The sequence below is a fragment of the Onychomys torridus genome, chromosome 2 (genome assembly GCF_903995425.1).
Source record: "Onychomys torridus chromosome 2, mOncTor1.1, whole genome shotgun sequence".
Taxonomy (NCBI): domain Eukaryota; kingdom Metazoa; phylum Chordata; class Mammalia; order Rodentia; family Cricetidae; genus Onychomys; species Onychomys torridus.
The window spans coordinates 47,080,225-47,093,364 of record NC_050444.1 but is presented as its reverse complement, the minus strand read 5'-3'; the positions used below and the strand labels follow the sequence as shown (position 1 = coordinate 47,093,364).

The following is a 13,140-nucleotide window of genomic DNA, read 5'->3' as shown; positions in this document are numbered from 1 at the left end:
TGGTTGGGGGGGGTCACTGCAGCATGAGGAACTGCATTAAAGGTTCCTAGCACTAGAAGAAGGTTGGGAACCAGTGTCACTGTCCTGCTAGACTGAGTATTGTGTGATGGCTGCTACTACACTCATTTATTTAGTTATTTTATCTCCAGTATCTAGAATAATAAGGCTGAATAAATATTTTTCATGTATATGAATGAGGGAAGGGTATAGAATATTCATTTATAATTAAGCTCCCTTCTTCATAGTCTTAATATTTCTTAATTGTTCTATCAGATTTAATCTTTGCTTATTATTATGTCTATCTTTATTTCTAGCATCCACTTTAGAAAATTTATAAGGTATTATGTAAAAATAAGAAAAAATCCATTACTTGATTTTTTTAATAACCTGTCCACGTAAATAAATAGCATTCTTTTACTATTAATGTATAAGAATATTTTGACCCTGTTAAATAGTAGGTAACCATTAAAATAGAAATCCACAGAATTTTAAATTTGAAATGTAAAGGTAAAGCTGTAGATTTGTTATATTACATGCTCAAAAAACTGCCTGAATTCAGTTAAATGAATATATGAAAATAAGACCCTGGGGGGTTTCTGTGATCAACGTGTGAACTCTATGCACCCAAAATAGCCCTTTGCACCAAAGCAGAGATTCAGAATGAGCCTGTTAGAAATGTGCTCTGCATTTTATTTATTAGTTTTTGTAATCATTTCCAGAATGAAAGTTGCAGGCTCAAAGTCATGACTAGCCCTGCTGTCTGAGACTGCATGCATGAATTTCTCCATTATTAGATGCTGGCATGTGACCAGTCTAGTACTCACTCCCTGGCATTACTAAAAATCAATGTGTTGCTTAGAGAGTCTGTGTCTCCTGCTGTCATGCCAGGGACCTAGGTCAGCTCTGTGAGATGCAGGAATGGTGTACACCCTGCAGCCTGACTGGTGTCACCTGGCCCCCTTATAGCACTCCTGTGAACTGTGGGTTTGTAAATGGAATCATAATAGGGTGCATATATAGTTTAAAAAATAGATACATTTTAAAAGAAGGAACAAAGAAACAGCTCTGGTTAATTTTAGTGATGCATTTCATATAAATCACTGTGTCACAAGTCATAATTTAAAAATGTGCTCAATATAGAAGTATGAGATATTTTGGGTCTTTTCTTTTCATAACATTTTTTTACATCAAATATTTACACTAACAGCACATCTCAGCCTATATCGAGGGTTCAGCAGCCTGTTTTGGCAACGCAGCCCTTGGGCCCCAGAGAAAAGGGTACTGGTATTACCAGAGCACTTTCTGTAGCTCTCAATTTTGAGGGGTGCCATTTCTTTCATGGAAGAATCTCCCCAATTTTAAGAACTTTCTCAAATCTGGCTTCCCCTTGAGAAATGCAAAGCCTTCTTCATCACACATTTTCCCAGTACTTTGGAAAGTTTTTGGAACAGTTTTTCCCTTTCTTGTTTGTTTCCCAGTAGTGAAAGGACATTGCTCTGACCTGGGAGGTGAGTTTGCTGATTTGACATTTGTTCTAAGGGCAGAGCCAGCTAGAGACAAGTCTCTGTCTGCTCCCTACCTTAATTTCAGCATGGTGCACTGCAGCCTATGATTCATGTTGTTCCCAGTGTACGATCACTAACCCAGTGTAGTGAGCCTGGTCTCTTCTGTGCTGTGGGCAGCTGTGACGTCACATTCACAGAGGCCAAGTCTTCTGCAGCTTTGTATCACAGAGACAAGTGGAAAGCTACTTGGAGAATACAATGATGACTTGTTGGTACTTGTTGATTAGTGGGCCTTTATTTCTTGCCAAATCTCTCAGTATTTATTTCTGGTTTTTAAGAACTTATAACATATTGGTTTTCAAATATTTAGGGTCTGCTGCCAAGTGTTGTCTTAAATATCAGCTTCTGGTGTTTCAAAAGCCTGACTGTTTCAAGCTGAGCTATTGAGTCTGCAGAGCCAAGGAGTCATGACTATTGTTTTCAAGCTCAGCCCTCCAGTATCTGCCAAACTGCAATTCACAGTTGCTCTTCCCCTGCCAAGATTTATTCCCTTTCAACAGATATCTAAGTGCAAACTCTGATTCGGGCTTAATAATGACGTGGATTGTGTGCTAGATTTGCAAGTAAGGAAACATTTTAAGGCAATTATTTTAATATATTCTTGTTCTCCCACTACAAATGCAATATCAAAATACATTTATGGTGCCATAAAAGAGAAGAAAGGAAATTATGAAAGTTTCAAATATAATTTCTAAAATTATGACACTAAAAATCCATTTTCTCTTTCAAAACTTTGGTCCTAGTACATAGGGCAATAGTTCTGAAGAATGATTACATAGTTTTATGATTATTGTATGCCCTTGTGTTTTCATACATTACAGGGTTAATTTTGAGATTAATTGTGTATGACATAAAATTAATAGGGGATTTTGACATTTTTGTCACCTTGGGCATAATTTTTAGAGACCCTTCTTACAGATCATCTCTTTTTTAAGCAGGAAAAATCATTGTGTCCTTAATGTTAGGTTTTTAAAATTCATAATCTTGGAATTTTGGTATTCTTATCTGTAAAACAGATGTACCAGTAGTACCTTATCCTAGGGTGACTAGGAAGGTTAAATTGTCAATTTATTAATTATTAAATTATATAATTATCAAATTGTTAATTATTATAAACCATGCAGGATAATTGACTGAACCCTGTAAGCAATACAGGTTTGCTAGCAATAAGAACATCGTCGTTTTAGGAAAGGTTTTTCAGGCTATCCTAATGTTCTGCTCTGCTGATACCATATTGCTGTTTCTTTTCACCATTTTTTTTTTTTTACTTAATGGTGTTAATTAATCTCCATTCTAGGCTTTCCATAGAAATTTCCATTAAAAAACCTATTTATGTTTCTGCATGTAACTTCTAGTTACTGGTTTTGAAAGCCTGCCTATCTCAGGAGCCACACATGAATATTCAACGGCTGTGAGCATTTCAGACTCATCTGCCATGTCTACTGAAAACAGTCCTCCCACCTTCCCACAAGAGCTTCCTATAGCTTCACTTTCTGTCAAGTTATTTTCTTTCCATAGTTCTTACATTTCTGATTCTCCCCAGTGGGAGATGTTCGCTAAAGCGTACTGACTACACTGGCTTTTCACTGGAAGAAGTTGATTAATTTTAAGGTAGAGATTTGTGTTTACTATACTGAATCAGTCCATTGGCACAAGTAAGGTAGAGTCCTATCCAGTAAACCAACAGTATGGGCAAGGCTGATAGCAACGCTCTTTCCTCTGGATAACACGTTTTCATGCTTGACCTGGGCACGGAATTGTCAGGTAGGGAGAGATCATATTCAGCTGTCCTTGGGTATTTTTCACTAAGCTTTCAAAAGAGTTTACTGTGTGGAAACAGGGCTTGATAACCTTGTCATCCTCTGGGAGTAACTCACCAGTCAGAGCCCAGTACATGTTCTGAGATTTTAAAGTAATGTGGAGATATTTTTGATGATATAAGCTTTTAACTTTTAATTTTCTTTTTTCATTTACAAAGGACACTTTTTTTTTTCATGGATATAGGTCTCATGTACCTCAAGTTGGCCTCTAACTTACAATGTAGCCAAAGATGGCCTTGATCTTCAAGTCCTCCTGCCTCAGGACTTCCTGAGTACTAGGATTGTAGGTTTATGCCCCATTTATTATTATTAATTTCTTTCAACATTCTTTGTGTGTTGTATAATTTCCCAAGTTTCATGGGCAGCTGTGGTTTGACTGCCTTGGATTTGGAATGGTCATGTATAGCTCTTTTGTCCCCAACCAACATTTGCTCAGTTTTCTTCTATTTGGGGGGGAGGGGGCTATTGTATCCTAGGGAGACACATTAGATAAGTCTAAAGCTGAACCTGAAGAAGAATGGAGTTAGAGAGGGAGTTACAGAGTAGGAAGAGACTCCCTGCCTCCTTTGCGCAACACACACACACACACACACACACACACACACACACACACACACACGCGCGCGGGGTGGGGGGTTATGCTCACCTGCACAGGACCATATGGCAAATTTTGCATGTATACACACTGAGGAAATAGGGGATTAGAAGCAGGCTCATAGGTCCACAGACTCAGGTAGACATAAAGCTAAACCCCAGAAACAGGGGAGCTAACAAGAGAAGGAGACCCGCGAACAGGCCAAAGAAGAGAGTCAGAGAAAAGAGAAACAGATAAGAGCAGAGGGCAAAACTGAGAACAGGAAGGTCAAATTCCTAGGACACTGGAATCCAAGTTCCCTCCCCAAGGTTGAAAGAGAGAGAGCCCCTGGGAAGCAGAGCTGGGGAAAGGAATAAACAGGGCTCCATTGCTCTCCCTTGTAGTATTCAAGAAATGCTGACGGGCCAGAGGCTGTGCCACTCAGAATCTCACAATGACACTGTCCTGGCAGCGCTGAACCAGCAAAGGAGTGATGGCATTCTCTGCGATGTGACCCTGATTGCTGAGGAACAGAAATTCCATGCTCACAAGGCAGTCCTAGCAGCCTGCAGTGACTATTTCCGGGTAAGTAAAGGTGAATGTGTTTGTCTTAGGATGTCAATGCACAGAGAACAGCAGTGTTTCCTGACCTTTCCCGGGCCCTGGGCCGATTACATGGTTGTCTGCCGAGTTGTAAGTACTTGTTGAGAAGCTGTTTCTTTCTGGACAGACTTATGTCTGGCACTGGTTGGGACTGGTCTGGGTGCCTGCAATGGGAAGCAGACCTCCCCTTTGTATCTGACTAATGCATTTGGCATTTTGCAATCACTGGATGGTGTGATGGTGACATGTGTGGCGGATGAAGATATGGCTCTTTTTTTTTTTTTTTTTTTTGTTAGAACTTGGAATTTGATCTCCAGTTGTGAGTGACATGTGGTGATACTACTTGAGTGGATGAGGTCTTTTATATCTATATTTCATTTACTCTTCACATAAACAGCTTGTACAAATGCATGCACATGCTTTTAAAGATTGTCGTTTTTTTTTTTTTACATAAAAGGAAAATGAATCTTAGAGACTAAGTAATTACAATGCAGAATATAAATAAATAATAAACATGGTTCTTAACTCGCGTATCTGGAAGTGAAATCCATGTCTGACTTTTGTTTTTTAATTTTAGAAACTTACTTTTGGGGGCTGAGGAGATATCTCAGTGATTAAAGTGCAGCCATGCAAGTATGAGTACTGGATGGAATTCAGATCCCAGAAATCCCATACAACTGCTGAATGTAGCCTGCCTGTAATTCCAGCCTTAGAAAGCAGAGACAAAAGATCCCAGAGCAAGCTGCTTAGTGCAACTAGTCATTTCTGGCAGCTCTGATGTGACTGGCAGATCGTACCTAAGATAATAAAGTGGAAGAGAGGTTGAAGAAAATTCCTGACATCATTGTCAGGCCTTCACACCCATGCACCCAAACACATGCAAGCATTGGTACTTCATACACACACACACACACACACACACACACACACACACACACACACACACACACAGGAATGCCCAGATGGAAAAAAGATGTTACTGTTATGTGTGTCTATATGCATACATGTGTGTGTGTGCATAATGTGTGTGGGAATACATACCAAGGTGTGCGTGTGTGAATGTCAGAAGACTACTTTGTAGAGCTGATTCTCTCCTTCTGTCCACCTTTAGGTGGGTTCTGGAGGTCAAATTCAGGTTGCCAGGCTTGTACAGCAAGGTCCTTTACCTGCTAGGCCATTTTGTCGTCCCTCCTCCTCCTCCTTCTCCTCTTCTTTTTAAATTGGCATATATTTATTGTTCATGTATCATCAAGGAAGTCTCTTTCTTTCTTTCTTTCTTTTTTTTTTTTTTTTTTTTTTTGGTTTTTTGAGACAGGGTTTTTCTGTGTAGCTTTGCTCCTTTCCTGGAACTCGCTCTGTAGCCCAGGCTGGCCTCGACTCACAAAGATACACCTGGCTCTGCCTCCTGAGTGCTGGTATTAAAGGCGTGCACCACCACCGCCTGGCTTTTCTTTTTTTTTTTTTTTTTGAGGAAGTCTCTTTCAAATATATCATATAGTTTCACCATATTCATCTCCCTCCTGTTCATTAGTTCTCCTCCTAATGGTCTCCCTTCTACTTTCCTGTCATGTATATGGTGTTATGCATCTATGAAGAATTCTAGGACATACAAATAAGAGAAAACAGAGTACTTGGTTTTTTTTGTTTTCTTGCATCCAGCTTATTTTGTTTAATATGATAATCTGCAGTGTGATTATTAATTTTCTAGCAAATAAGATAATTTCATTCCTTCTTATGGCTGAATAAAACTCCATTGTGCATACATACAGTATTTTCTTTGTTTACTTGTCCACTGAGAGAGATCATGGCTGGCTATTGTGACTAGTGCAACAATATGTGTAGGTATCTCTGTGGTAAGTTTACTTAGAGTATATGTCCAGAAGTTGTATAGCTGATTCATATCCTATTTCTAAATTTTGGAGGAGCACTGTGCTGCTTGCCACAGTGGGTAGCCTAGTTTGCATCATCTATGTAAGGACTGCCTTTCTCCCACATCATCCCTACCTTTCCTTTTTATTTTAGACAGAGTTTCTTTATGCAGTCCTGACTGTCCTGTAACGCACTATATAAACCAGGCTGGTCTTGAACTCACAGAGGTCCTCCTACCTCTGTCTCCTGAGTGCTGGGGATTAAAGGCATTCACCACTAACCCCACTTTTATTTGATTTCTTAATGACTGAAATGAGATGGAATCTCAAAGTGATTTTAATTTACATGAGCATTTCTATGTTGACTGGCCATTTTGTAACTCCTCTTTTGAAAATGAACTATTCACTTCATTAGTCCATTTATCTATTATGTTTTTCATATTTTTGAGTCCTATATATATTCTAGATATTAACTTTCTGTCAGATGTATAGCTAGCAAAGGTTTTTCTCTTGTTCTGTAGGCTTTTTCACCAAGCTTTTTCCTTTGCTATACAGAAGCTTTGTAATTGTGTGAAATCTTATTTTCTTGGTAATTTTCTGAGCAATTGGTGTCCTTTTCAGAAATGTAATATCTGTGTCATAGAGTGTTTCCTTTATTTTCTTCTGTCTCAGAGTTTCAGGCCTTTGGGTCTTTGGGGTTGACTTTTGCACAGAATGAGGGATAGGCATACTGTTTCCTTCTTCCATCTAAGGACATTCAGTTCTCCCAGAATCATTTACTGAAGAGCTAACTTCTGCAGTGTATACTTAGGCAATCTTGTCAAAAGCCAGGTAGCTGTAGCTGTGTGCGTGTACTGATGGGAACTTCTTCATGTTAAGTGTCAACTTGGCAGACTCTAGAATCCCCTGGGGGTGGGAGGTCTCTGGACATGCCTTTGGGGAAGAGCCACCTTAATTGTGAGAAGGACCATTTCCTGGGTGGAGGACCTTGCATAAGATGGAGAGAGCAAGCTGAGCACTAGAGTAGCATTCAGTTCTCCTTCGGATAGTGACCACCTGCATCAAGCTCCTGCTGCCCCGAGCTACCCACCATGACACACTGTATCATGAATGGGGAGCTAAATAGACCTCTTTTCTTGTAAGTTTCCTTCATAGGAATATTTTATCAGGGCAATAGGAAAAGAAGCCAAGTCCTCTCTGTTCTATTCCACTGATCTGTGTGTTTGTTTTGGGGCAATGTCATGCTTTTTTTGTTACAATAGTTTTCCAGTGGACTTTAATCTGGGCTTCTGCTACTTCTAGTATTCTTTTTGCTCAGGACTGTTGGCTGTCTGGGGTCATTTATGATTTGTCTGACTTCAGTATGTTTTTATCTATTTCTGTGAAAAATGTCATTAGCGTTTTAATGGAGATTTTGTTGAATCTGTAAATCACATTCAATAATATTACTATTTTTTGTAATATTAATCCTGCTAGTCCATGAACATTTGCGATCATTCCACCTTTTTTCTTTCAAATTTAGAAATTTTATTCTTCTTTCATGTATTATATCTTGGCCACAGTTTCCCCTCCCTCCACTCCTCCTAGTACCCCCCATCTCCCCTCTCCCCCGAATCCATCCCTCTAGGAAAAGAGCAGGCCTGCCAGGGATATCAACTAAACACAGCATAGCAACTTACAATAAAACTAGCCATAAATCCTCATATCAAGGCTGGATGTGGCAACCCAATAGGAGGAAAGGTGTCCTAAAAGCAGACAAAATAGTCAGAGACAGCCCCTGCTCCCACTGTTAGGAATCCCACAAAAATCCCAAGCTACAAAACCACAACATATATGCGGAGGACCTAGTGCAGCCCCATGCAGGCTCTGATTGTCACCTCAGTCTCTGGGAGCCCCTGTGAGCCCTGCTTAGTTGATTCTGTGGGCTATGCTCTCCTGACAATCTTTTCCTCTTATTCTTCAATTTCTTTCTTCAGTGCTTAAAATTTTTTTCACTGTAGGGAATCTCTCAGTTCCTTGGTTAGGTTTATTCCTAGGTTATTTATTTATTTATAAAGCACTTGTGAGTGGGGATGCTTTCCAGGTTTCTCAGCTGCTTGTTGGTATTTGACACATAGAAAAGCTACTGATTTTTGTACCCCATTGATTTTCTGAAAGAATTCATCAGCTCCAAGAGTTGTCTAGTAGAGCTTCAGGTCCCTTATTTATGGACAGTTATTGTCTACTAAATAGGGATAATTTCACTTTTGCCTTTCCATTTATATTCTTCCCCTATTATTCATTCATTCATTCATTCATTCATTCATTCATCTGTTTGTTTATTCATTTATCTAAGACTTCAAGGACTGTATTGAGGAAAAATGTGAAGAGTGAACACCAATGTCTCATTCTTGATTTTACTGGAAATGTGTTGGCTTGTTTAGTGTGAGGTTGGTTATAGAGGGTTTATTTGTGTTTGTAACATTTATTATGTTACTAGATGCTTATTCTATTGCTAGTTTCTTTAAGGCTTTCATTGTCAAGGAATATTTATCAAGGGACTTTATCAAAGGCCTTTTCTGTATCTATTATAATGGTCGTGGGATTTCCTTCCTCAAGTGTACTTATGTGCTGTAGTTCACTTACTGATTTTCATGTTAAATTATCCTTCCATGGAGTTAAGTCCACTGATAATGGTGAAGGATGTTTTGATGTATAGTTGCATTTGATTTATAAATATTTTGTTGAGAATTTATGCATCTCTATTCATTGAGGAGATTGGTCTATAATTTTATTTTATTTTTCCCCTGTTTCCTTTTCCAGTTTTGGTGTGTATATAAAACTAGTGTAAAAATGAGTTTGGCAGTATTAATTCCTTTATGTTTCATAGAATAGTTTGAGAAACATTGGTAGACCTTAGCTGGGCATCCATCTGGGCTTGAGTTTTATTGTTTTTGTTTTTAGTTGAGAGATGTTTACCAGTTCTTTAGTCTTTCTGCTGGTTATTATTTTGTCAACACACACTAGAGTCACCTGGGGAAGGGAAACCTCAGCTGAGAAATTGTTTCCATCAGAGTGGCCTGTACACACCTGTGAGGGCATTTTCTTGATTAATGGTTGCTGCGGGATGGCTCACACCATTGTGACTAGTGTCAATCCCTGCTGTGTATAAGCAAGTTCAGCAGGCCATAGAGAGTGTTCCTCTGTAGTTCCTGCGTCATGGTCCTGCCTTTGCGTTCCTCAGTGATAGTTTGTATCTTGTCAGCCTAATAATTCCTTTCAATCCCCAAGTTAGTTTTGGTCACTAGTTTATCACAGAAATAGAAGAGTAACTAGGGTAATTTTATTGTTTATTACAGATTTTAAGTTATTATATCCTCTTGGCCTAATTTTGGCAGGTTATATGTGTCTAGAAATTTTTCATTTCCTCTAGATTTTATACTTTTTAAAATATAACTTTTCAAAGTATGACTTAATAATCTTTTAAATTTCACTGTATCTGGTGATGCCTTCTCTGTCATCTCTAATTTTATTAATTTGGACCATTTAGTTATGTGTTAGTTTGGCTAAGTGTTTGTCAATTGTTTGTATATTTGAAGAGTCGGTTCTGTTTTGTTGATACTTTTAAAATAAGGTTTATTTATTTATTAATTTGTTTGTTGTTTGGTGTGTGTGTGTGTGTGTGTGTGTGTGTGTGTGTGTGTGTGCGCCCATGCACCTGTGGATACTGGCAGAGGTAAGGAAAAGGCATCAGATCTGGAGCTTGAGTTGCAGGTGGCTATGAACTGCCTGCTAGGAGTGCTGGGAACCAGAGTTCTCTGCAAGCAGAGTATTCATATGCTCTTAATCACTGACCCATCTCTTCAAACCCATCATCAATTCTTTGTATAGCTTCTTTTTTTCCATTTCATTAATTTCTACATTCATCTTTATTATTTCTTTTGTTTACTGATTTGTGGTTTAGCCTGTTCTTATATCCGGTGGTATATCATTAAGTAATTTACTGATAGTTCTCCAATCTTTTAATGAAAGCATTTATAGATACAAACATCTCCCTTAGAGCTGTTTAAATTGTACCCCACAGGTTTTGATGTGTTGCATTTTTGTTTTCTTTTTGCTCCTCAAAAATCGACTCTGGACTCAGTTCTGCTCTGCAGATTTTACTATTTTTGCTTTGCTACTATAACTATGCATTCCCACACTAACCACCCTCTTAGGGTGCCTGCATTCCTCCTGTCCCCAGTTTAACTCCCAGAGATCACAACAGCCTTGCAGGTATAAACTAAACGTGCTTCTTCCAAGTTGGGTTTGGTCACATTTGTTGTTGTTGTTTGTTTTTTCACAGCAGTAGACAACAAACTAGAACATTGTTTCATTCAGAGGACATACAGGATTTTAGGGACTCATAAAGAACTGCCTTGCACAACTACTTACCCTAAATTAGAATTGTTTGTTTGGTCTTGTATCTTATGCTGTACATTGGAATAGCTAGATACAGTGGCCTGCTGTTCTTGTTAACTTCTCTTTCTCTTAAAACAACATAATGTTGTCTCATACTTTTTAAGTGATCAGTAAATAGTTTATTCAATGAAAGAATAAATGTTCCCCAATTTTCATTGAAATTCATGTATAATTCAATTCTTAGATCCTAAACACTAAATGTATATATACTAAATATGTTTTATTCATGCATTTTTCCTTCTGATAGAATTCTATGAAGTTAAGTAAATACTTTGAAATAAACTTAGACGTTATGCTCTACACTCTTTTATCTAGTCCATGATTCTGAAACTAAAATACTTCTTGTTCTGATTCAGAAAATATGAGACTACAGGAGTCAGCAGGCACACACTTGGGTGAAAACTGTTCTTGATATGGGCCTGAGAGCTAACAACAGATCTTCTTGCTTGAAACAGGAATAACGAATGTCCAGTTGAGCACAAAGTGCTTTGACTTCCTATATAATCATTAACATTTTAAGAGGAAGTATAAAAACATTGTTGAGTCAAGAAAGAAGGACTTAAAAAAAAAACTTAAAAATTAGGTTTCATTCCACTGGCGTAGGCACAGCATGGTATTTGTCAAATATATAACTAAATTACAGCAGGAATTCTTCTAGAAGAGGGCAAAGTAGCAAGATGGGAAGATGAAATGGATGAGTTGAGGAGCCTGTCTGAGTTCTGTGTGCATCACATACTGTACAGTTGTTTTCCACAGTGCTTAGCAAATAAAAGGTTCTACTTCATTTAATAGTTGCCGGGTTCCTCCTCTTTACCCACTCTGCTGTGAATAAACATGGGCTGATCATTTTGCTTCTGTGGGTCTGTGTTCTTCATCAGTCAGCTGATGACCTCAAACACAGGCCTCAGGATGGCTTGGTGCAGAGATTCAGTGACATAGAGAAAACGCAGCATGTAGGATCTCACACTCAGCACAGTTTCATTAAACAATAGCTATTTCGCTCCTTGGATTGTCTGTGGAAGGTGTCTGTGGAAAGAATGGTCGGCTCTTTTAGGGGAAATAGGGCTCAGCTACTTGCAGGCTCACTCACCTTTTGATGGGTCAGAATAGCTTGGTTTCATCCTTTTCTATCTTTGCATTTTCTGAATCTGGAACCCCCTTCCTTGTTGTATAGAAAACTTCAGTAGCCACCTGACTTTTCTCCTTCTCTGGCTATTGCTTTCCAAACCACTCAGATGCTAGGGTCAGCCTTCACACACTCTCTGTGCCACCCACAGCCTCTCCCTTCTCCCATCTATTCATTCAGTGCTGTCATAGCACCACTCTCCAAACCCATTCTGTTTCACCTCATGGCTTTGCACTTCTCAGGTTGGAACTGTAACCCCTTGTCTCTCAGTTTAGTCCTCCTCCAAGGTTTGTAACAACTAACATGGCTGATGTCTCTCCTGAAGCAGAAGCTCTTTTACTCTCCTCTGCCATGTTACTAAATTCATAAAGTCTCCCATTCCTCAAAAAAAAAAAAAAAATTAAAATTTAGCTTGTTTTCTTCAAGGAATTGAAGATTATATGCACTTGATCAGGAGCATCTTAGAGAAATACTGAAAAACAAGAGAAGTCATTCATATGCCTTGTGATCTGGGGTGTGTGTGTGTGTGTGTGTGTGTGTGTGTGTGTGTGTGTGTAGATCTATACATGTATGCATGATATATGGAGTGGTGGGCATAAGGCAGCTGTTAATCCCCTCCCTCAGAAGTCCCTCTGACCCAGAGAGCTCACAGGTCAGGTCATGAAATCCTCTGTGGACAATCCCGGGTAATAGGCCACTCTGTGGGTTATGGATACTGTTTAAATTTGTTATCTTTTTCTTAATATTCATATCTTAATATCTATATCTTAAATATTCATATTCACGAACACCTACACTTTCTGGCCAAGAAGGCTGATGTCTTGACTTCCTAACATAACTTCGTGTATGTGTTGATAAAATGATTCAAATAGGATATTTTAGAAAGTTAAATATTTAAACATCTTTTTTTTTTTCATTTGAGTCTGAATATACTGTGTGATTTTCAGGTTTGAGAGAAGAGCAAAAACCCATGACATTGGAAAAAGGGTCTTTATTCCATGTGTTTTTGTAATCATATTCCCCACTCATTATTGGAGTAAATGGCACAAATGATTACTAAATGAGAATAAAATGCATGATTAGAATATTTCAATTCATTAAACATTTATAAACCTGTTATTTTCTAGACAGTGAATTCATAATC

At 38.5% G+C, this 13,140-nt stretch overlaps 1 protein-coding gene across 3 annotated transcripts in view; it reads left to right on the top strand.

Annotated features, from left to right (window-relative positions):
• The window catches only part of Klhl32 (kelch like family member 32), a 243,202-nt gene that overhangs the window by 46,455 nt on the left and 183,607 nt on the right, over positions 1–13,140 (top strand). For all 3 annotated transcript variants that reach the window (XR_004944214.1, XR_004944213.1, XM_036177988.1), the window contains exon 3: positions 4,364–4,544. Coding sequence is in view for 1 of the 3 variants with exons in the window: in XM_036177988.1 (XP_036033881.1) it covers positions 4,364–4,544 (181 nt within the window). In the remaining 2 variants the exon portion in view is untranslated. The remainder of the gene's footprint in view (positions 1–4,363; positions 4,545–13,140) is intronic.